At 41.2% G+C, this 25,161-nt stretch overlaps 2 protein-coding genes and 1 non-coding gene across 12 annotated transcripts in view; 2 read left to right on the forward strand and 1 right to left on the reverse strand.

Annotated features, from left to right (window-relative positions):
• The window catches only part of LOC135487478 (anoctamin-4-like), a 76,121-nt gene extending 66,858 nt beyond the window's left edge, over positions 1–9,263 (forward strand). For all 10 annotated transcript variants that reach the window (XM_064771167.1, XM_064771168.1, XM_064771169.1 and 7 more), the window contains 10 exons: positions 622–779; positions 1,327–1,484; positions 1,773–2,015; positions 2,946–3,094; positions 3,443–3,595; positions 3,745–3,878; positions 4,234–4,439; positions 4,982–5,157; positions 5,760–5,871; positions 6,331–9,263. In XM_064771167.1, the coding sequence (XP_064627237.1) occupies positions 622–779; positions 1,327–1,484; positions 1,773–2,015; positions 2,946–3,094; positions 3,443–3,595; positions 3,745–3,878; positions 4,234–4,439; positions 4,982–5,157; positions 5,760–5,871; positions 6,331–6,603 (1,762 nt within the window). In that variant the 3' untranslated portion in view covers positions 6,604–9,263. The remainder of the gene's footprint in view (positions 1–621; positions 780–1,326; positions 1,485–1,772; positions 2,016–2,945; positions 3,095–3,442; positions 3,596–3,744; positions 3,879–4,233; positions 4,440–4,981; positions 5,158–5,759; positions 5,872–6,330) is intronic.
• A 4,516-nt stretch (positions 9,264–13,779) lies between these two features.
• Positions 13,780–17,529, forward strand: LOC135487885 (trafficking protein particle complex subunit 3-like). The gene is made up of 5 exons (XM_064772072.1): positions 13,780–13,950; positions 14,453–14,550; positions 14,816–14,915; positions 15,467–15,649; positions 16,381–17,529. The coding sequence occupies exons 1-5, from the start codon at positions 13,909–13,911 to the stop codon at positions 16,498–16,500; spliced, it is 543 nt and encodes a 180-aa protein (XP_064628142.1). The 5' UTR covers positions 13,780–13,908; the 3' UTR covers positions 16,501–17,529.
• A 3,225-nt stretch (positions 17,530–20,754) lies between these two features.
• Trnaq-cug (transfer RNA glutamine (anticodon CUG)) lies at positions 20,755–20,826 on the reverse strand. The gene has a single exon. It is a non-coding gene; the product is annotated as a tRNA-Gln (tRNA).
• Positions 20,827–25,161: the final 4,335 nt, after the last annotated feature.

Consider the following 25,161-nt stretch of genomic DNA (forward strand, 5'->3'; position numbering starts at 1 on the left):
TGAATGAATATTCCGGTTACGGTGTCCAACTGAATGAATATAGCAGTTACGGTGCCCAATTGAATGAATATACCAGTTATGGTGCCCAAGTGAATGAACATACTGGTTACTGTGCCAAATTGAATGAATATTCCGGTTACGGTGCCCAATTGAATAAATATACAGGTTACGGTGCCCAATTGACTGAATATACTGATTATAGGCCACAATTGATTCGCCTGAATCCTTTCTCAAACAAATTTTAGAGGGATGTAGGGCATTACTTACACCCCTCAATTTTACCAGCCACAGAGACTCAGCTGGGTCACTAGAAAGCTATTTCCAACCTAATACGGTCGTGTCGATTACTGTTGTCCTTGCTGAAGTGCACCACTCGGCTTGTCCGTCAGAAGGGCAGTCGAAAGTCAAGTTCAAATTACAATACAGTTTGTGTTGTCGTTGATGTCTCTTTCCATGAATCTAGGCAAGGGGATATTGATAAAACACAGGCAATTAGACCTTGCTTTGATATTTCATGGTAAGACATTATCGAATTGGTGTGTTTACTCTATGTCAAGACAGTGGTCCAAACGATAAGTCTTCACTGTCACAAAGTTTGACAGATTTCATTTCATACTTCAGGAACGATATCTGCTCGAGTTCGGACATCATGATGTGCCCACTCTGTGATCGCCGCTGTGATTATTGGAACCTATCCGAAGCCTGTCTTCACGCTCGGGTCAGTCATCTCTGTGACAATGGGGGCACGTTCTTCTTTGCAATATTCATGTCAATTTGGGGTAAGTTGTTCTCTTTTGTTTCTTATTCTGTTATCTGCACAATTGATGCCCTGAATTCTAGAATCTTATGGCCCAATTACATCTTAAACAAAGAATGCAAAAATAGGATCAAGATACCGGTGTCGAGACTTAGATGGCTCAGAGGTGGCTATTAATAGTGTTTCAGCTAGAAATATGGAAAGGCAGGCCAGAAAAGGGACATGTGTTGCCTTTGGGACTTGTGTATAAAAATTATCCCCCGTGCTTGAAAAAAAGCAGGGCGTTAAGAGAGACTGAGAACACACCGGTCGCAGTGCCCTGCTCCAACACTTAAGCTGAAGCACTAGTCCTCCAAGTAAAGCAAATTAAAGATCCCTAGACCTCCAGGGAAAGCGAATTCACAGCATTGCAAAAGAGTTCAGTGAATGAGATGGACCTGACATGGGACGGGGCCCAAAGTTAGCCAAGGACGATCTAAGGCAAGGAAACGGCATTGTCACCTCGTGTCCCACGAGTAAGTAGTACATGCTTTAAAGTTTTCAACTGAACAGAATCTTTTCCTTTTCAGGTACAATTTTCCTGGAGTTTTGGAAACGAAACCAGGCTGAGATCAAATTCAAGTGGAGTTTGACCAACTTTGAAGCGGAGGAACAACCCGCTCGGCCAGAATACTTGGCTGGCCTCGTTGGGTCGAATTGTAAGAAGAAGAAAAACTATATCACAGGGGTAAGCTGAAATAAACAGTCACACCACTCGCAAGTACGCAATAGGGCCCAGATTCGATCCTGGGGAGAACCCAGGACTGTATTTCTGGATGAACCAGCGTGGCTTTCAAGGAAGTAGAATTCCCGGCTCGTAACAACAAGTTTGAGGCTGAATATGAGATGAGTTGATGAGGGTCTGTCAGATTGAGACTAAAAGCCACGGTTCCTTGTACCCGAGTGCTATGCCAGGGTCATAACTAACATAGTTATTAGTCTTTATTTTCAATGGAGTCCCTCTGTTTCACTTCAGGCGTATGAGCCCCACCTTCCATTCTGGAGGAAACGGGTGCCGATATTCTTCATGTCTTTCTCCATCATGATCTTCTTGGTTCTCCTTGCCATGGTATTCGTCGTCGGGGTCGTGGCGTATCGTGTCTGTATCCTTGCCGTGCTCTACTCCACCGACAACGAGATCATCTATCGTAACGCCAGTTTGTTTACGTCTGCTACTGCTGCCTGCCTCAACTTGATCGTCATCATCGGACTCAATGTGGTAAGTTGTTTGTGACCTTGAGCAAGTTACTTCACTTTGATAACAATGTGCATGAATGGAGACAGGTCTGCTAATGTTGCCTGTCTTAATTTGTTCAGTCATTGACACAATGTGGTAAGTTGCTTATGACCTTGAGCAAGTTACTTCACTTTGATAACAATGTGCATGAATGGAGACAGGTCTGCTAATGTTGCCTGTCTTAATTTGTTCAGTCATTGACACAATGTGGTAAGTTGCTTATGACCTTGAGCAAGTTACTTCACTTTGATAACAATGTGCATGAATGGAGACAGGTCTGCTAATGTTGCCTGTCTTAATTTGTTCAGTCATTGACACAATGTGGTAAGTTGCTTATGACCTTGAGCAAGTTACTTTACTTACCATGTGCATGAATGGAGACAGGTCTGCTAATGTTGCCTGTCTTAACTTGTTCAGTCATTGACTCAATGTGGTAAGTTGCTTGTGACCTTGAGCAAGTTACTTCACTTTGATAACAATGTGCATGAATGAGACATGTCTGCTCACTGTTGCCTGTCTTAATTTGTTCAGTCATTGACTCAATGTGGTAAGTTGCTTGTGACCTTGAGCAAGGTACTGCATTTTGATTACAATGTGCATGAATGAGACACGTCTGCTAATGTTGCCTGTCTTAACTTAATGCTCATCATCAAACTCAATGTGGTAAGTTAAGCTTGTGACCTTGAGCAAGTTACTTTAGTTTGATTACCATGTCCATCAATGAGGAACGTCTGCTACTGCTGCCTGTCTCAAGTTAATCCTCATCATCAAACTCAATGTGGTAAGCTGCTCATAACCTTGGGCATCTACCCCCATGTTGGGTTCGTCATTACATCCTGAAAGTCATGTATATCGATGAAATTCTTTGATTCTCGCTCCAGTTATAGGCACTCGTTCATCTTTTCTATCCAGGTTTACCGCCGGTTAGCGATAGCATTGACGAACATGGAACAGCTGAGAACGCAGACTGAGTACGACGATAGCCTCACTCTCAAACTCTACCTGCTACAGTTTGTCAACTACTATGCCTCTTTGTTCTATATAGCATTCTATAAAGGAAGGTAAGGATAATATTTTGAATGGTTCCAGAGAAGACTCAGACAAATCACGAATATTTTTTGCATTTTCTCGGACAAACTGGGGGAAACTCGGGAGAATGTGCACTTCTGTGATACTTGTGTTCGTTTTTGAAAAGCAGTACCATGCAGTTTATGACTTCTGACACTATCTATTGTTGATCACACAACTGGAGAGAGCTGCTTAGCCTGATGCTTGATAGTTAGTAAAAGGTTACTTATCGCAGATGGCGCTGCGTAGCGCTAGCTTGATCATACAACAGGATTGATAGGTATCTTCGTCAGCCGCACAGAGACGAGTGTCCAGTCATGGACTCCTTTTCATATTTTCAGATTCACTGGCAATCCATCCCACTACCAGAGAGTATTTGCCGCCCGGCAAGAGGAGTGTATGCCCGGGGGTTGCCTCATAGAGTTGTGCCTTCAACTTTCCATCGTCATGGTCGGCAAACAGTTCTTCCAAGCCTTGCACGAGATCTTATTTCCGTAAGTTTTATATGCTTAGCAAAAAAATCCTGTGAACAAGAGATTATTGTTGCAGTGATTATTGTTGCTTATTTGTTTCAGCTTTACATTCTTGGTCCCGGTCATAGAAACTAGCGACGACGAAATTATCAACTTTTTTCTTTTTTCAGAAAATTTATGAAGTGGTTTAGGAAATGGCGGTCAATAGAAAAGAAGGAACACAAAGTGTTGAAACCCTGGGAAGAAGATCTGTTTCTTGGGGATTTGGGTCCAAGAGGAATATTTTATGAATACTTAGAAATGTGTAAGTATTTTAGATCATAAAATCATAAAATGTACTGACTTTAAGCCGTTGATAAAGTATGAAATATTTTCTTGTAATAGGAAAGTTTAAAGTACAAAGTACAAAATACAAATGCAACATATTGTTCTGTGACGGGTAATGTTTTCAGCCTCACAAAGTTGCATATAGCTGGAGCTTGGATGAATACAAATCTGTGGCGATGTGCTGGCCCGCAAACATCAGCAGACGCCTAAGACAAGAATTGGTGGTCACAGTGACTGTGATCATAATAATAAAACCCCAACGATTACCAGTCCCACAGATGAGAGACACAAGAAAGCCTTTAATAAACTATTCTATTCTTGGGTCTTTTCAGTAATCCAGTTTGGGTTCCTGACTATATTCGTGGCAGCATTCCCGCTCGCACCTCTGTTTGCTCTCATGAACAATATCATCGAGATCCGCGGAGATGCGCAGAAGTTTGTCAAACAGCTGAAACGACCGGTTGGCATCAAGCAACAGGACATTGGCGTCTGGTACGATGTGTTATTCGCCATATCACGAATCGCCGTGGTTACCAATGTAAGTATGTTTTCGAACTGGAGAAGAGTCAGCAGCGTGGAGCATCTACCGCTTCGGGACGAGACTTGAAAAAGAAGAGCACAAAGCTCAAGGCCGTCAGCTCTTGAGTTCATTATAGGCACACTTGGTTCAGCGTCCATTGGGTAGATGGCGCTATGAATGGTATGCAAGAGCGTCAGTAGAGCAGTAAAAGGCCAATTTGCATGGTTTGTTATGCTGATTACTGGAACATAATTGGCCGGAACTAGATACTGCACTGCACACATTTTAGGCTATGGCTTCAAAATGCGTCATGTATGACGGAATACTTGTATGGCCATAATTGGCATCGATCTAAAAAACTGCTGTAATACACACCTCAAAGTTGCTCCGATTTCCAGCTCTTTCATGGCCGGAATTGATCAATCATCTATTTGACCTCTGACTTCATCTGTGTCATACAGTAGCCATCATACATCTAAGCCCATAATTATAATGAATTAGCATCAATCAAACTTGCAGTGATACGCACTCTAATAAATGTTCTGTGCTTTTCGTTGCAGGCGTTGATCATAGGGTTCACTTCCGACTTCATTCCAAGGCTAGTCTACATCGTACAGTATAGCCCGACAAACACCCTGGAGGGGTATTTGAATCACTCACTCTCTATATTTAACACATCCGACATGGAACCTGGTATGGCACCGATCAACTCACAGTATAACATAACACAGTGCAGGTAGGATTTTCTTCATCAATCGATGTTTGATTTGAGAAATATTTAGGAAATAGTAATACTGGATCTCACTGGGAAAAACATTCCATTTCCCTGTGGGTTACTTGGAAATGGAAATTCATTTCATTGTAAGTGGGATTACCTGAGTTACTGTGATGGTAATTCAAGTTGTTCCCAATGTGATTACCAGTGGGTATTCCAATCATTTCCTTCAGTAGGGTGTCTGTTATGGAAATCCAAGTCGTTTCCAGTGTGATTACCCAGTGCATGTGTATCCCAATCAGTTCCACGAGTTGTGTTACTTTTATGGAAATTCAAGTAGTTCCCAGTGTGATTACCAGTGAATATTCCAATCTGTTCCAGTGGGATTATTTGAGATGCAAATTGAGGCACCATAATGCAAGTTCCTTAATTTCCTATTTGGATAAACGTAAGGAAAATTCCAGAAATTCCTAGTGAGATTTACCAGTGGGATTTAATACTGTAATGAAAATTCCAGTTGTTTTTATTAGGGTTCCTAGGCATTGGTCTCAATTAGATCATCCATGTTATACTCCTTCTTTATATATCAGCAAAAGCTTCATATCGGTCAATACCTTTTTCAGATACAAAGCGTACAGACACCCACCGACTGCTGATGATGGCAAGAAGTACGGCTACACGGAACAATATTGGCACATCCTGGCTGCTAGAATATTATTCATTGCCGTCTTCGAGGTAAGAAGTTAATCGACCAGGAAAACAAACAGAAGACGTTTTACCACGTTTCTGCTGTGAAGACACGATCCGAAGTCTGCTAAGTTCTTCCCCAGCTGTGAATTTCTCAACAGACTCACCAGGCTTATAATTGACTCATTCCTTCTACGTGATCACAATCAGACACCATACGTGTGTCTTCTTCATTCTTGTCTTCGTAATGAAAGACGGGACGGACTTGCATTTTCCCTTTGAATGACAATGAGAGACCAAACTGTTTCGTATTTTTTGACAACAATTGATCATCGAGCTAGTTATGCTAAAATATGCACAACTGGCTTGACGATCATTGAAATAATGAAGACAATTAAAGTTTTCAATAAAACAAAATGGTAATAGACATGGTCATGGAGAAGTCTTAAGGCATGTAGGTCAGCTCTCTTCATAACACCAAATAATAAACCTACATCTCTTTTTCAGAATTTTGTTGTGATATTAACCAGTATTATCGCATGGCTCATCCCCGACGTACCTCACAAATTGAAACTACTGATTCGACGGGAAAACTACATTACTAACGAGATCATTTTACGGACGGAACTCGAACGATTCCGCGGGAATATTCTGATCGATGATAAGAGTAAGAACTATCCGCTGAGTGATGAGGAGATGCGGTTGATTCGTCGGACCACGCTGATGAGAAGTCAGTCGTCTCCGGATCCGTCGAATTTGCAGTCAGAGACGAGCGTGTAGCATCTATTCGTGGGGGTGGGAATGTAGTATTATTAGTACAGCGAACCTCTCTATTAAGGACACCCTCAGGACTAACAAATGCTATCCTAAACCTCTTCGCTGCTGGTGATGTGCAAAGCACGTCATGTACGTGGTCCCCAATCGTGCGGGTGACGTGCATACCACGTCATGTACGTGGTCCCCAATCGTGCGGGTGACGTGCATACCACGTCATGTACGTGGTCCCCAATCGTGCGGGTGACGTGCATACCACGTCATGTACGTGGTCCCCAATCGTGCGGGTGACGTGCATACCACGTCATGTACGTGGTCCCCAATCGTGCGGGTGACGTGCATACCACGTCATGTACGTGGTCCCCAATCGTGCGGGTGACGTGCATACCACGTCATGTACGTGGTCCCCAATCGTGCGGGTGATGTGCATATCGCGTCTTGCCCTTCTAAAATACAAATTCACCAGCCCTTGGTCACAGCGTCTTTGAGCACGCGGAACGCACTCTGGGATGATTAGTTTCATCCCAATAATATAGATGGCGACACTTTTGAATAGTAACAACCGCTCAGATAAAAGTAAGCTTCACTGTTCATGATTGGTATCGACTGTCAGCATATGGCGGCGATGGCCGAAAAGTTGCCACTGTTAATAGGGAGGTGTCCTGATTGGAGAGGTAAAAGTGAATAGAGGCAACTGATTTGAGACCATACTAGTGTCCTTAATAGAGGGGTGTCCGCTAAGGGAGGTGCTTCTGTATTTCAAAGATGAATTTTGACATTCATCGTTCATATGTTTAGTGTTTATCTGTCATAAACTGTGCTGTGAGTGAAAAAATGACACTAACGTGTGTTATCTCGACATTCTGAGCAAACACTTTTGGACTTCATATCATGACATGTAGTTTCAAGTCATAAGTCTCTGTACTTGTATAGGCCTGTGTCACTATAGTGAATAGGAAATAAGTAGGATTTTAAAGTACCGTAAGCATAAAATGCTGCACTTTACTGTAAACCTAGTCAGGAACTGTCACGACAAAATGGAAGCACCTGCCATGTAATGGAAGAGTGATGCTGATTTTTGAGTCACAAGGGCTCCTGACCGATTTTACAGTACCTTGTACTATTATTTCACTCTTCATAGAAAAATGTATATAGATAGATTATTGCTGATAAGACAAGTGATCTGAAAGTGAATGTGATATATTGTACTGAGATTAGACTTGCCATAAAGTATTAAGTTTGTGTACAGGCCTACTGGGAGGCCTATTCTGTAGCATTAATGATGTGACAAAGTCAGACCGGTGAGTTTTCAAAGGGCCGTGTGCTACCATGTTTTTCATTCCTAAATGGCTTCCATTAACAAACCGTCACTTACCAAAATGATATCCTCTGAAAAATAGTCCTTGACAGGACAAGAGATGAGACTGCATGCGCATCCCTCCGTATCCCTCCATATCCTTCACCATACGCTTTTAAAATTGCACACACATTGGGGTCTTGCTTGCTAAAACATGCATAACTTTGCTGCCCGCTTGCATAATGTATTGAGATGATGCCTAGAACTGCTATGTTCTTTTCACATTAAAGTGTTCTGTCTCAGCATTCTAGTTGTGCCTTCCTCAGAATACAAATTGTAATCAAACTCTGCCTTAAACCATCACAGCATTTTGTATGATACCAAAAATATAAGTGAGCCTTTTATATTTTTGATAATACTTATCCCAACTTGGTGATTTTAGGCTCAATTATGAGGCTGTTCTTGAAAGAACATGAGGTAGGGGAATATTTGCATGGTGGGAAGGGAATGCTTGTGGCATGAAATGCCAAGCTAAATAGTTCAAAAGAAACTTTGTCTTAACCGGTGTAAAGGTTAATCAGAAATTTTCTCCCATTTTTTTTTCTGTTATGCAATAGATCTGCTTGAAGAAGTAGAACCTCTGTATCAAACCAGTAAATTGAATTGTGGTTTAGATAGTATTTGTACATAATATTGTTGATAGAATTTCTTACAGTCTGTTCCGACTGGCTGATGAAAAGATTCATGAAACGCATTAGACAGCTAGGGGTAGGAGATCGATGGAATTTATAGCACTGAAACTTAGAACTGCGAAAAGCTTTGACAGGTGGCATCTGGGGAAAATGCCCGAGGGCTGGTTACTCCTAATACGTGGCATAATAGATGTACTGTTTCATAGGACAGGGCCAAATGCCCTACTGGATGCTTGATTGCTCTCAATTCAGTATATATTTATCCATATCATCTCAGACCTTTTGTTACTGTCAGGGAACTTAAGATTTATCATATCCTGATTATAGTCTAGATTGAGGCTAAATTTTGTGTCATGTCATTTTAGCCCTTTGAATTAGAAGAAGGTGCAAACCCGGAAACACTTGCATACCTTTTATTTTCGCACTTACAAATTATACCGGTAACTGCAAAAATACATGGCTTGGAAATAGAAAATGCGATGGAAATTACTGTTACCCGCTAGGGTTGTTGTCGAAAGTCAAATTAAAAGTACACAAAGATTGCTGTTCCACAATTTTTGAGAATGAAATGGATGCAAATATTTCCAGGTTTACCAGTACTATTTTCATTTTGATGTGAGATATGTATAAGAATACATCTCTATCATGTTGTTATGTTTTCTATTAAAGAACAGATGAAAGAATACCAAATGTGTTTTTGATTTATTTGGGGTTTTTTAAAGCGTACCATCGCCACTGCCGGGCCAACTCTGTTACAGTCGTATGGGAAATGTGCAACAATGTTTGTAGTTTATGAAGTGAACAACCACATTCTCTTTAAGTTATTGTGGGTCAAATCTGGCCCACGATTTAGATCAGTTCACATCACCATCGAGATAGAAGGGCATATTTTGATTGTCAAATAAGTAATTATTTAGACAAAACATGCGATTCAAGGACAGCTTGTACAATGATGGTTCCAGGATGACATCACTGTGGTAGCCTGTCCTTGGTCTGAGTTATGTGGCTCGGTTGAGAGTGCTAAGAAAACGTTTGCCTCAAGGGACACCGTACATGCCCTTTGCTGCCATGCACAATCGGCCTCCGTACAAATGTGCGTTAATTGATCGGAGCATGCGCAGTGTTTACTTCCTCTAAAAGCGGAAGACTTCATAATGGTAAAGTCTGCAAATTTTCTTGAATTATCTGCTCAAAATCCTCCATCTAATAGCACCATCGTGTTATGATAATACCATATGCATAAGTAATAGGAAAAGATCTATATGTTCATATGTTATTTTCTTTGTGCGACCTCTCTTTCGCATAAATACCGATGTTTTTTCTTCAGCGGTTCTTGAAGTTGTTTACGTTTTGAGTCGCCACGTAAGCACTATGTTATGTACAGCGAATACACTATGTACACTGTGTACTAAGCCTAACTCCAATGTTTGGTCCTGCATTGCTTTGCTATTATATGGCTGTTGGCTGAGGTTCAGCTGAACGACTGATATGCCTAATGACATGTCTGGTAGATGAGAGTATTGCCACTGGGCTGGACCGGCCTGGTTGAGTAACGCCATTTTGCTCAGTGTGGCCCCAGCCCCAGTCGGTTGGGCCACCACCATACTACAATCAAGATGTACAGACCGGGGGAGCTGGCGGTACGTACCCATAAGTCTTTGCGGTAGTCTCGCGCGTACCGGATATAACCTATCAAGCTTTTCTCCTTCAGAGAAATACTGCGTTGCGCTCAACTGCCAATTATGCATTAGTCTGGTGGACACGAGGTTGGCCTTAAACTTGCTTGAAATCGAAAATTTGGACAACACACGTGTACTACAGCGCAAACGGCAGCATTCTGACATATAGAAACATGTGGTCTGATTCTATTTTTACTTGTCACTAATTGATCACGCGTCCAACCTCGTATGCAGGGTAATGTGGCTTTCTCATTGGTCGAACGTTAATTTTGTTCACAGCCTTTTATGGCACTTGAGCGCAACGCAGTATTTCTCTGAAGGAGAAAAGCTTGATGGGTTATATCCGGTACGCGCGAGACTACCGCAAAGACTTATGGGTACGTACCGCCAGCTCCCCCGGTCTGTACATCTTGATTGTAGTATTGCATTGAATTGAGTGATTGACCACCAAGCCCAAGTTTATTTTGGCTTTCTGCATCACGTCTTGTTTAGAATAGATTCTTTTCAAACTATCTTTCTCATTTCAGGCGTCGTCACTCGAGAGCATGAACCGTTACATTAGCCCGGTGAACCCGGCTGTCTACCCTCATCTGACAGTGGTACTCCTCGGAATTGGCATCTTTTTCATGGCATGGTTTTTTGTGTATCCTTTTTGAATGATGATGATGAGAGAACATGTGAATCGTTGGCGTTGCTTAACTCTCCGCACACAACTTACTGTTTCAAGGGAGTTGTCAGACTTACTACAGCCTCAGTGAGTACAGGGTGAGCCAGAATTATTTTCCCTTGCACAATAGAATTCTATTGTGTATCCATTGTGTGAAGGAAAATAATTCTGGGCCACCCTGTAGACTAACTCAACTGGCCTACTTCGCTTCTGCCAGTTATCTGACACCATTGAGAAAAATTAGACATATGCCTGTGCTTATGTCTTTGATAGCATAAAGCTGTTCTTCAAGTTTGTTCCTTGTTTCCTTGACTTGTTTCACAGATATGAGGTCACATCAACAAAATTTACGCGAGATATCTTCAAAGAGTTACTGGTGTCTTTAGTGGCATCAATATTCATGGGATTTGGAGTCCTGTTCCTTCTTCTCTGGGTTGGCATTTATGTGTAGAAACATCGAGTAATTTGGGTGTAAGTATTGAAAGGCTTTGAATTGAATTGGCTCATTATTGGCACTTTAGACAATATATTGGCAATTAATAGTATACTGAGTCTGTACAGGGCTAGAAATAACCCAAGAAAAGTGTCTTTTCAAGCATGAAACTTGGCCCATGCCCCTCACTTTTAAAAGTCTTAACTTAGAAATCTGTTACAGAACTCCTGAGATTTTGTCAAGATTTTTAGTTTGACTCCCCGAGTAAGAAAGTCTAGCTCAAACACTGTACTGTAGGAGGAAACCAGGCAACACAGAGGAAACCCACACTGACAAAGAGAGTTGAAAAATCAAATTTTTGGCAGATAACTGCAAATTTTTGTTCGATTTTCCCAATTGGAATATATTTCTCACAGTCTTTATTTTCAAAAGGTTGTGTTATCTGCAAAATCCTTGAAAATGAAAAAGCTTGCAATTTTTTTTTCTCTTTTCAGTTTGATAAAAAACGAAACTGAGAATGCGTGAGAAAGTGTGATGTCTTCGATACTGGATAGCGATCGAGAGGGAGTTAATAATATCTGCCATGTCTAAGATTTCATCACGTCCGACAATAATATCCTATATCACAACATGTGAACTTTTGTACAAAAACAAAAACAAAAACTGTTGTTCTTTTAGAGATTATGTTTGAATATGCAAGGAAAAATATCAAGATTTCTTGCAATAATATGAGACATTGAAGTGGTGTGGCGCCAGGATGAAGTTGAAACATAATTTCCATTGGTTGTTTCTATTAACCCTTTAGGCCAGTTTACACAGAGGTCACAATGCCTTGTTTTGTTGGCTGAACCTCGAAAGTCACATTTGAAGTTGAACTAAGCTATTTTCGTGCTGTACACTGATGTCAATTCAGGCTGCACTTTAATTAAAAAAATTGGTCGTTCTTCAGTTCCCGCATGATCTGTAATATGGAAAATACATGTACATGTGACATCACTTCTGTGTAAACTTGGTGTTGTGGACTGAAGCTCTTAAAGGGGAACTATAGGCAGGAGCTGGTGGGTCAAATTGTTCATGTGCACAGTTTAATATAGGGAACTAGGTCATCTAAGTCATGTTTGATGCAGATTTAAACATATTCCTTGCACAAGCATGAATAGTTTGGTTATACTGGTAGAAAGGCCTTTTCGAAGAAGACGAATCCGAGCCCCAATGACTCAAATTGGCACACTCGGAACATGTCAGAGAAGGCCTAAGCTGACTTCAGACAATGCCATAAGCCACTGTGACCCTTTGTTCCAGGTAAAATGCATGACTGGTCAGCGCCAAAACAAACTTCTTCGAAAAGGTCAATTGGAATGAACAATTTTGTGCAACTTTAAAAATGTATTCTGACCTCCCTAGCTCCTGCGTATAGACTTCCTTTGAAGTGTTATGACCTGATCATTAACACAAGAAGCACTTCATTAGAGTGAATTCTTTGTAGTGGTTTGATTCTTAAGACTGGCTCTCAGTTCATGGACCAAAGTTTTGGTTACTTTTATCGATAATTTGCCGGGAAGGTGGTGATCTTTTAGATGTGAAAAGGAGTTTGTCTTTTGGAGTTGTGAGCTTTGGATATTTCGCGCTTTATTAGTCTCCTTGTCTCACTTCTGGCACCCAGAACCCAAAGGGTAAATAAAAACACCAATAATATTCCTTTCCCCTTGTTTACTTTAAATACTACTTAATGTACTTATGAGAAATGTCAATGTCGCAACAAAGTTGAATGTCTTCATTCCATGTGTGTATGTAGTGTGCTGTCATTCAGAATAAAGAATAATTTATATATACAGTGAACTTTAGTTAATTTGGTTCTTCTATCATAAACGTCTGGCTGAGGTTTACATGGGCCGTTTAACTGGGAGTTAGGAATTTGACTCGTTTACAGAATTTCCCTGTTGTTCACTTTTTGTCATGTTGATGGAAGTTGCTTGGTCTCACTGGTTGAGGAGATCACTTTTACAACTTTTAGACTTGACAACTTTGCCAAGACTTGGATACTGGTTGAGTTGAGTACTCTGTTGCGAGATCCCCATTGTCTGATATTATGGAATCGGCCACCCCCTTCTACTCCGTGTTTAATACTACCTTGTTCCTGACATCATTTCTCTATTGTGTCCATGGAATCCTCGGTACCCTTGATTGGGAACATAGTCCAGGTAAACTGGTGTTTGCCCAAGATCACACAGTGGAAGTGACCTTGTCCCACTGGCAGGAAACTGACCGGCAAATTCTCAGACCCCATCAATAAAAAAGACCGGTGGCTTGCCCAAGGCCATAATATAATAAGCTACGAAACCCCTTACAACTTTCCTCAAATCCCAATTCCCCTCCGTTTTCCCCTCACTATTTTAGTTACTCCATGTGTTCCTAGGTGGCAGTGTTGTATTTCCGGGTTGCAAAAATCCTCCCATTTCTTCATAAAAGTCTCAAATTTAGTCGTTTTCTGACCATCTATCGACGCAAATCGCATTCAGTGACTTGTAACAAGAGGTGTAGCTATGTCACGACAGGCTGGACGTTTCGGGGATCCCCGTAAAGTGGTAAGTTTGACAAATAAAGTGAACCTAAAATTTTCAAAAATATAAGATAATAAGTGCATTACTTAGTATAGTATACAGGGTGGTCCAGAAAAAAACGCAACCGGCTACTTCCACTTCAAGGGGTTAAAACTATTGATATCAGTGGATGGGGAATCTCTCTTGGAGAAGAATGATACCAAGATCGCCCGATTTGGTTCAGTAGTTTTTGTTTTAGAGCCTATTTTGTGAAGCAATACTCTACTGCCAATATACAGTGACTGAGTTTCTATAAAGGAAAGATGTAAGAGCCGTTATGATTTGGCAGAGTAGATTTTTATGCGCCTCGTCCCGCAAATAACCATCGGTTTATTCCAGGGTCAGTAATGTGTGTGAGGGGAGGAGGATACGACTGACTCTGGATTATCAAGGATGGGTATTACCCAGTACCGTGATTTATTTGGGCCTAAACCATGTCCCTATCGCTAATCAATAGAATAACCCTGCTTCTAAAATTTTTTTTCAGAGTGCTGAGTTGTTCACGCTGACTTATGGCTCGCTCATCGCACAGCTGATGAAAGATTATGAAAATGATGTGGAGGTCAACAAGCAACTCGACAAAATGTATGTGAATCAATGAAGTAGTGCTGAATTTCACTTCAGAGAATATTGAGTGGTATTGCTTAAACAAATCACCAAAAAGAGTCGAGAATATAACATGAGAAATTGGCTCTTTTCTGCACTGGAAGTGATTTTCTGGCAGATGTTTTAATGAATTCCCAACCTTAAAAACTAAACACTCAATAAAGAAACTGTTGACTTAAAAGACATTCCTCTAATACCCAAATTTAAGGAGTACCAGATTTCTTCTACTTTCTTCCTTTTTCAGGGGATATAATATCGGTATTCGGTTAATCGAGGACTTCCTGGCAAGATCGAATGTTGGAAGATGTCATGATTTTAGAGAAACTGCTGATGTGATTGCAAAAGTAAGCTACTGAGTTAGAACCTTCCTTGGGTCTGACAGATGTTATATCACTTGCATAGAAGGGGCAAATGTCTTGTGTCGAAAAAAAAAGACGTTGGCAAAAAAGATCTTATACATTGTAAAATCCATGATGAAATTCATCTTGCCTCTGACAGCAAGTAGCACTGCATCAGTGATGCAAACCCGTCGCAACAGAGGTCATTATGACATAAAAGACTCTCTTCTTGTGTCACACAATGTATATGGAAGGCTCCATGGAGTGTTGCAGGCTTTTGCGGGAATAGCAAGACAAATTGACCTACGTTGCCATTTTACAGTGTGAAATCAGGCGGGGTCGTTTTGAATTATCACTGCAACTGCAGTAATGAAAAGCTGTGCAGTTCTTCGTACTGTGTGGTGTATGACATTGAGACCTTGTTTATATACTATCAGCCATCAGTGATAATGTTTACTCGCAATTCCCTGGGCCAGTCGATCTAAACTGATCTGTGTCTGATTCTGAAATGCAGAAAAGCGCGTAATGATTGATTATTGTTGTCCTTGTCCTTTCAGGTTGGTTTCAAGATGTTCCTTGGTATCACCCCAGCGGTGACAAACTGGAGCCCAGCAGGCGATGAATTCTCTCTCATCTTGGAAAACAACCCACTCACAGACTTTGTAGAACTTCCAGAGGGCCACAGCAGTCTCAGCTATTCCAATATGCTTTGTGGCGTACTACGAGGTGCTTTAGAAATGGTATGTGTTGTCAAAAACTCATTACTTCAAAAAAATAATGAGTTTTTGGTATTATTTGGTTGATATGATGTCATCAGTCTCAAACATGACCGCAACTGTCGATACAAACTAGAAGAAATGTTTGATGAAAGGTAATTTGTAGACATTACAAGTATATTTTATTGTGGTCGCTTGACAAGGCTGTAAAAATTAGGAAGAGAGTTGTCTTGAGACAAGGAGAGCGTAATATTGAGCTGTCTTCTTTGTGTTTGCTTGACCATTGCTCCTGCTTTTGTTTTAAAGTGATACTATGATGTGATTTACAACTTTGCGGAAATACGTCCGTTTTTAATTGTTGATCACAAGTGTAAAGCTCAAATTTTCCATTTTTGATTAGATTTATTATAAAATCGCTGAATGTAAACCACCGCGACAGCGAAAATGTTCATGTTGTGACGTCATCAACGAAAACGGCATCGAAGCGAGTCGTCCGGGCGGGATTAAACCATCAATTTCTAGAAAATGTGCATTTCGATTCGAAAACCTTACCGATTTCTGAGAAAGTGACGTAGTCATTTGTCAAAAACAGCTAAAACATTATATGGTGAAATTTGACACGAGTTACCCTTTAAAGTTTGCAATCCATAGGAGCTGTCCTACCTGCCAGTGGAGCTTACTGTGCTGGTTACCAGTCTTGCAAACCTTGCAATGTCGCCTCCCCCTGAACTCGCATCTCCTGTTGGCTCTTTCAGGTACAAATGGACGTGGATGTGCGGTTTGTTCAGGACCAATTAAAGGGAGACAATATCACGGAAATTAGGCTAAAGTTTATCAAGCGGTTAGAAGACGCAGTACCTGCAGGAGAGGACTGAGGAAAGGGTTAATTGTGCGTGAAAAACTGACATGGACAGTGATGCATTTCTGTGTTGTTTGATGGGATATTTGATGTGACTTGAAAGATATTGACCAAAAGTATCAACACATTTTTAAGAGCTCTAGTGAGATAAATTTTTAGTGTTATAATGTGGTTGCATTGGCCCTGTTTTCAATGATAAGGGAGACTGGTTCCCGTCATGGTGATTATTTGCATTGAAAGGACAAAATGAAAGCTCTGGTTGTCTCAACACATTCTTGGCCTGCTTCTACAAGGCTGACACAAAATGGGTCTGGGGTGATGCCGAAAGATATTCATGATTTACAACAATATGCATTAAAGCCAACCAATGGTCTGGGTCAGATGACTATGTCCTATGTACAATCATGCTCTGTACAGATATTGGTCCCACATAGTGAGTTCCATTCAGTTGAACCATTTGGAGAGAAAATGGACACCATTATTGTCAGTTTGAAGGATGTCTGTAATTTGTATATCGTATTTAAGTGAGCAATGGGTTTAGTTTTATGAGTTGGTGACTCTGTGGTTTAGGTTACAGTGAAATTTCTGATCCGAGTGTGGCGGGGGAGGGTTTGAGAGGCTGGGGGTCGGTATTGGACCTGACATGGGAAGGATGGAGTTCTTGGGTGTCATTTACAGAGTTGTGGGCAATGCTACTTGAGATGGGATGCGAAAAGTTCTGAAAAGATTTGGAGGGAGACTGAGAGGCTAGGGGCAGTATTGGACTTGACATAGAGTTTTTGAGGGTCATTCATCAATTAGTGGGCAATGCTGATTAAGATGGGATGCCAAGAGATGTGTAAAGATATTTGGGGGAAGCAAGATATCATGATTGTGAATCATGTTGCACCGGTCTGATGCCTGAAGAATGATTACAGAGAATAGTGTTTGAATATGTTTGTTACTGAGAATACTGTGTTGTATGTCTTAAAGATTTTTTTGCAGGACTTTCTGTTCTGTTCATGTAATATATCGTTTCTTATTTAATAAAGAATAAACAAGATAAAATGGATAATGTATTCATGTCTACCAGTCATCCTGATGGCTCAGAACCCTAGCAAGGACCTCAGGATTTAGTAACCTTATTCGAGACCAATTTACAACCTTGCTTATAGAGACAAACCTGTCCAGAGACAAAGGAACAACATAGCTCATAGAGACAAAGAAACAACCCAGAGACAAAGGAACTACATAGCTCAAATAGACAGGATCAACCCTACCAGAGACAGAGGAACAACATAGGTCATAGAGACAAAGAAACGACACAGAGACAAAGGAACAACATAGCTCATAGAGACAAAGGAACAACATAGCTCATAGAGACAAAGGAACAACATAGCTCATAGAGACAAAGGATGAACCCAGAGACAAAGGAACAACATAGCTCATAGAGACAACGGATGAACCCAGAGACAAAGGAACAACATAGCTCAGAGAGACAAAGGAACAATCCAGAGACAAAGGAACAACATAGCTCAAAGAGACAAAGGATCAACCCTACCGGAGACAAAGGAACAACATAGCTCATAGAGACAAAGGAACAACATAGCTCATAGAGACAAAGGAACAACATAGCTCATAGAGACAAAGAAACAACCCAGAGACAAAGGAACAACATAGCTCATAGAGACAAAGAAACAACCCAGAGACAAAGGAACAACATAGCTCAGAGAGACAGAGCATCTACCCTACCGGAGACAAAGAAACAACCCAGAGACAAAGGATGAACCCAGAGACAAAGGATCAACCCTACCGGAGACAGAGGAACAACATAGCTCATAGAGACGAAGGATCGACCCCACCGGAGGCAGAGGAACAACCCTGACCCAGGAGAGTCGAAGGAAAAGCAAAGTATGCATCGGCTTTCAAGATAAACAAGCTGCATCTTTCTGGAGACCACAGAACAACCAGGCCGTCAGAGACAAAAAGACAAGCTGTCTCTCGCGCTAAGCTTGCTTGGTCCAAAACCAGGCTGGCAACAGTGGCGATTTTACCTAGCATTTTGCTCCTGCTGTCTAAAGCAAACTCTGTAAAGTTTGCTCTCAGGAGTTTACTCTAAAAACATTACCCTCTTGACTTAATTTACCAATGAAAAAAAGGAAAGGAGACCAAGTCCGCTTTCTTTGCAAAGGTACCACTTAGCCCTTTTCATTTAATGTTTTCCTTGGCAATTTTAAGCCAAATTAAGAATGTTTTCTTACGAGAAAATCCACGGATGACCCATTACTGGCATTAGCCAGACAATATTAGTTCATGTTGGAAAAATAAATAGTTGTAAACTCTTTATGAGGGTCTATTCGCATTTTGTATTGGCTCATGTCTTAGTCTTTATTTATTTATCTAATAAAGTTATTAGCCTTTGCACAATCTCAAGACCTTAGGGAGTGAAGTAGTCGGCCCTCCTAGGCCTAATTGAGTTGTGTTACAGATGACAGTTTGTCATTATTTCTTTTGCGACGCGCCCAAAGAGACGCGTGATTCGAAAAAGCAAGGATACATCTCACTGAAATAATGCGGAGAGTGTAAAGTGTCCCGAAATGTCCAAGGCAAGTGGACGCCAATCTGCTGGCAGTAGATCAAGGTAAGAGTCAATTAATCAAATTGTCATGTTCAATGGCGCAACAGTCCAGTTCAAGTGCGCCCTCCCATCTGTATTTCGTAGTTCTTCCTGAAAAGTGCCGACTCTTGAATGAATCATTTGAACTGTTGAGTCCTGGGTACGAGAGCGATGGGCCATCATGTTCAATCAACTTTGTCACTTTTGTCTCGACCAAAGCTACTATCCCAGTGTGCCGGTGTAGCGGGGATAGTAGTCCTAGGGCTGATAGTCCGTGTAACAATAGCCCGCATTGCTAAATGTTTTGGTTAGGGTAAGCGGTACAATAGATCATGCTGCTTAATTGGTCAAATACAATGCTACCGGACTATGACTCCAGGGGGACTATATCCGCTGTCACACCGGTTCCAAAATGGCACTGCTAACGCGGACAGGAGCTATATCAGGTTGTAGGTTGTAGCTTCAAGGCGGGTTAGCTATATCAGGTTGGGTCAATTGCTATCCTTGGCTAACCACTGATGAATATCGATGCTGAGGGTCACATACTGGTATAAAATTTCATAAATCCTCTAGGGATCGGCCAGCAGACGATTCATCGAAAAAGCGCGGGAGCCGAGAGAGGCTGTCGCTGAAAGGCAACGAGAAGAAAATCATAGAAAAATCCTTCGAGAGTTTGTAAGTATAGCATACCAGACACAGTAGAACCTCTCTATCAGGGACATCCTCGGGACAGACAAGTGCTGTACCTCATTGAGAGGGGTCCTCAAGGGTAAAATTGAATGGAAACAACCAATTTGGGTCCGTCCAAAACTAGTATCCAGGATAGAGAGGTTTCCCTTAATAGAGAGGTGTCTGATAAGGGAGTTTTTAACTCGTACACTTGGACACACCGGCAGGTGTAACGGCTCCTGGCCGATTCATGTCGTTATTATGTGGAATCATCCCGTCTTCATAGAAAGTCGGGACGGCTCCTTAGAAATTTACTGTTTCACAACGCTTGCTCCTGCCTATTTTGGCTAGGACTAATTATCTTAAAGGGGAACCAGGCAGGAGCTAAGAATGAGATATTTAAAAGATGCTTGCTTGTATTAAAAATTGGCGACTTCGAGTAACTTAATCTTGGCTACTAGCTCCTGCTGAACATGTCTCATTTTAAAGTCTCATGATTTCTTTGTTTTTTTTCCAGAGATAAAGTCGATCCTGACGGAGACGAAGGGTAAGTCACTGTTTTTGTTCTTCATTTCGTTATTCAAATTATTGGCTGTTTTATGACATGCACCCTTTCCACTGCACGTGGGACCAATATTGTACAAAGATTAAGAGGTGGCATCATTCGTCCTATACCCTACACTCCGGACGCAGTGGACCGGCCTCGTCCCTCACCAAGGAGATCCAATTAGGATGACGCAATGGACTGCCTCGGGAGTCTAACTATATCCCAGGCTTGGAGGTGGTTTAGTCGGTATCCCAAAAAAATGATTATTATATTTTAACTAACTGTCATAAGTGTGCAAAGTTGGACAATGAGGGTGGTTGAGTTCAGGAACTTAACGGATACTAAAACGTAAACGGTTAGATGTACAAAATCCGTTTTCTCCCTTATCCTGAAGAAAAATTAGTTAAGAAAAAAAATCATAGCGATAAAAAAAGAAAGCTATCAGTTTTAAAAAAAGTAGGTTCTACCGAGATTTGAACTCGGATCGCAGGATTCAGAGTCCTGAGTGCTAACCATTACACCATAGAACCTTGGTGGACGACGAGGGAAATTCTACGCTTATTCAATTACTAGTCAATGTATACGGTACAGGCGGCATTATCCATAGTGGAAAAGTAGAGCTTTTATCAAAATAACATTGTATTTTTCTGTACAGGAATACATTTTCTTATGTTCTATGTTATTGCACATTAAATGTTGCTCTGTTATGTAGATTTAGTTTAAACAGGCAGTTAGTGACGTTATCGAGCAAATCTACCTGAATTTTAGTTTATTCTTCTTCCAAGTAGTGTCACTACTGCTGCTTGTACAGGATGTCTCATAAAAGAGGAACGTTCTTACTAGTAATTTGATCATTAAGGGGTATGTGACGTTCCATGTAGCTATGAATGGGTCCATAGGTCATAAACGAAGGGTCCATAAGTCATAAACGACAGGCTTCTGGCAATGGGACACCCCTGGGCGGGGCAGACTTAGACTCCCGGGGCAGTCCATTGTCCATTGCGTCATGATAATTGGATCTGGCGACAGGACTAGGCGGGTCCAATGCATCCGGAGTGTAGGTAGCCTATCCACTAGACCTAACTACATGTACTGCAGAGAAGGCCGAGTTTACTTTTCCGATTTCACATGAATAGCGAGACAGTTGGTTTCTCTATATCCATACCCAAATACTCCCAAAGCAGTGGTGTCAGTTAAACAGACGCTTTTTTTCCCAACAGAATTTCAGCCGCTCTGCAGCGTTGTAGACTCCCTGGGCAGCCCATCGCGTCCTCCTAATTTGGTCTCCTTATTGTTAGGGTGAGGATCGAACGAGGCCGGTCCACTGCATCCGGAGTGTACTGCGTTGGAGTGTACAACTACATTCAGTGGAAGTGTGATGTCCGCCAGATATATGCTCAGAGAAACATTTATCATAACAAAGTCTTGGTTCCCCTTGGTGACGTTTATAAACCCAGTCACGTGAGAATATTGGAGCAATGAACGGCATCTTGGCATACAAGGCTATAGTATATCACTGAGTTGGCGCAAAAATAGCTCATCTTATGACGCGACCACTGTAAATGAGGTTCCACATTTGGTATATTTGACAACTGAGGGAGAGCGGCGGGTCATATTTACACTCCGTACGCAGTGGACCGGCCTCGTCTTGTTGCATAGAGGAAGGACTATCAGGATGACGAAATGGACTACATTGGAGTCTAGTCATATCGAAACTTAGTGCAATTACGCTTATATGACACTCGAGAGATAACGTTATGAAGAAAAACACGGGTGGTCAACGGGCCAAGACGTCATAATAATTGCTGTTAAAAAGCAAATGAATGATTTTTCTGACAAGATAACATAATGAGTCATCCTCACAAAGGGACAATTTCCTGCAGTCCACGAAAATTGCACTACATACGCGGATTGCGTGTTATGCTTAACACAGGAAGACAACGCCAGGCCATTAGTGTGTCACGCAGGCTATCACTCTCCCTTAATTGTAATAGATGAATATGATATCTAATTATTAATTAGCAATATTTTACTATTAATTTGGGTAACAATGAGACTATGGATTCGGGTTGTTTGGATAGTGTGTTCATGTCAGAGATTCATTTGGCGCATATTATCAGAAAAATGGAACAGTTTATCGTGCGTGATCATTCTGGAAGTGTCGTTAGTGCGGCAGGTGGTATGTGCCGGATTATTTTATTTCATCCCATTTTCGACCATTTCGAATCATAATTTACTCTCGATAATTAGCCCCTATTTCTATCAAATGTTGACCAAGGATATTAACATTGTGGTTCTAATAACAACTTTGAAAACAAGTGTACGATAGACCACCCCGCTTTAATCTTTTTGAGCAAATAAACACGCTGAGCCCGCTTGCTGAATCGGCGTTAGCTTAGCGCCACTGTTGTATTTACTAAAGGGGAAAACGCTCAGTGGAACTAACGCTTATGGCTGGCGCGTGTGGACAAAATTCAGAATTATGCCACGGCATAAATCGGAACAATCTTGACACTAGAGGCGCTGATTTCGTTCCTTACAACGCCTCTAGAACTGGTGAATTGCCACCATCTTGAAAAGCAGTACCGCGGATGTGGAAATGTAAAGAATCTTTACAATTGCAAAGAGGCTATCGCATCACCACTACGCCCGAGAACACGATGGCTGCACTACGCTGCATTGATAGTTTGCAATAAATTCACCTAAAAACACACCAGAACATCTCGGGTTTTATTTACAAAGATCATATTTTGTTATTTATTTATAAAACAAGCCATTTTATGAAAGAAGGTGGCACTTACTATAGGCCTGGATAAGACTTTGGAGTTTGAAGTGGTGGTGACGCAGTGTTGAAAACACCTGAATCTCAGGATGCCGATATCCAAGATGGCGGAATTTTACCAATTCCAGTGTCTGAAATTGAATTTTAATTTCGGCACTGTGCGAGTTTGAAATCGGAATTGTGGTGCACCATAAATCAACCAATCAAAACCTCGGATCTCGTGAATTATGCCGCGGCATAAATAGGAATTGTGGACGCAAGTGCGATTTATGCCGCACCATAATTAAAACGAGTATGGCTGGCGCGAGTGGACAAAATTCAGAATTATGCCACGGCATAAATTAACCAATCAAAGCATCGGATCTCGTGAATTATGGCGCGGCAGAATTCAGAATTATGCCACGGCATAAATAGGAATTGTGGTGTGGCATATCTAGACCAATCAGAAGGTGGCAATCGTATTATTTATGGTGCGGCATAAATCGCACTTCCGTCCACAATTCCTATTTATGCCGCGGCATAATTCACGAGATCCGATGTTTTGATTGGTTGATTTATGGTGCACCACAATTCCGATTTACTTCCGTCCTCCATAAGTGACAATTCCGTCCACAATTCCTATTTATGCCGCGGCATAATTCACGAGATCCGAGGTTTTGCTTGGTCGATTTATGGTGCACCACAATTCCGATTTATGCCGTGGCATAATTCTGAATTCTGTCCACTCGCGCCAGCCATAAACGAGTGCCACTTTCTGATTAGTCTAATTATGCCACACCACAATTCCTATTTATGCCGTGGCATAATTCTGAATTCTGCCGCGGCAATATTCACGAGATCCGATGTTTTGATTGGTTGATTTATGGTGCACCACAATTCCTATATATGCCGTGGCATAATTCTGAATTTTGTCCACTCGCGCCAGCCATAAACGCTGGCTTTTAAATTGTCTCCAACAGAACACCGATTGAGACAGAAGATTGTCGGTCAATTGGGTGACTGATCTTCTCCAGCAACTTTGGCTCAATGAAGGTCACTGTTTTAAAAACGCCAATTCACATTCTGATGTATGTGACATCTGTAAAGTTAGTGTACATTACAAGTATTTGTTAATCAAGAACGAGGAGACCTTGTCAATTACCACTGGTTAATTACATACCGCTGAAACTTGCTGAAAAATTCGGTTTGAATTGTTGTTATTCTAAAATGGAAGCACGGACCTCAAAGAAATGTCTGTGAGTAAAGCAAAAGTGATTTAACCTATACTTGTATATTAGGCCATAAACACACTTCCCTTTTAAAGATTGTCTATGGGACCCATGCTGGCACATTTTCGAATCACCGACCGGTTTCTTATCATAAGTTACCAACAAGTAAAAAGGAAGATTTGACACGAGATATCCCAACAGGAATCCTCTAACGTCTGCTCGTTGTCTCTCCGCATGACATTCCATATCATTTTGTTTGCAGACGACACATTACAATGGTTGACTGTTTTATTCAGACCATTACAAAGAATTAATGGACTGTGAAGAAACGATATATGAGATTTCATTGAAATCGAACCTCAAATTAAGAGGGAAGTCGCATTAACCTTGTATAAAAAGCATTGAAACGTTTCTTTCGGAGGAATGTCCAGAGATGTTCAGTGGTCGTTCTTGAAGACAAAAAAACTCTCTGCTTGTTCTCTTGAACACTTGTGCACGTTAATGACACGACAGACAGTTCGTTATATTCGTCGTTCGTATACAGGGGTTGCGAAACCAGTCTACTGATATAAGAATTATTGGAACTTACAATTCGTTCTTCAAATATTTGATTTCGATTAAGGAATGACACGAACGAGCTTATAAGAATATACTATGCATAATCACTGGTGTCATGATGATGATTGTGTGAAACTTTTAGCTCCTGGGAACACGATTTGGATACAAATATAATGAGGTGAATTTATTCAGTTTAGATTTGATGGACTTTGATATCGGGCGCCATTCTCTGTTTCGTTGACATAGGTCATCTCCTGAACAGTAAACCTCCGAAACTATTATTGAATTTGACAGAGTTTGGATACTAACAATGGTGT

This window comes from Lineus longissimus, chromosome 5, assembly GCF_910592395.1.
Source record: "Lineus longissimus chromosome 5, tnLinLong1.2, whole genome shotgun sequence".
Classification (NCBI taxonomy): Eukaryota; Metazoa; Nemertea; class Pilidiophora; order Heteronemertea; family Lineidae; genus Lineus; species Lineus longissimus.

Bases quoted from the DNA above. Each gene is read 5' to 3' on its own strand.
- LOC135487885 (XM_064772072.1), top strand. From the start codon at position 13,909: ATGTCACGACAGGCTGGACGTTTCGGGGATCCCCGTAAAGTG. The intron at 13,951-14,452 runs GTAAGTTTGACA...ATTTTTTTTCAG, and splicing joins TCGGGGATCCCCGTAAAGTG to AGTGCTGAGTTGTTCACGCT. The intron at 14,916-15,466 runs GTAAGCTACTGA...TTGTCCTTTCAG, and splicing joins CTGCTGATGTGATTGCAAAA to GTTGGTTTCAAGATGTTCCT.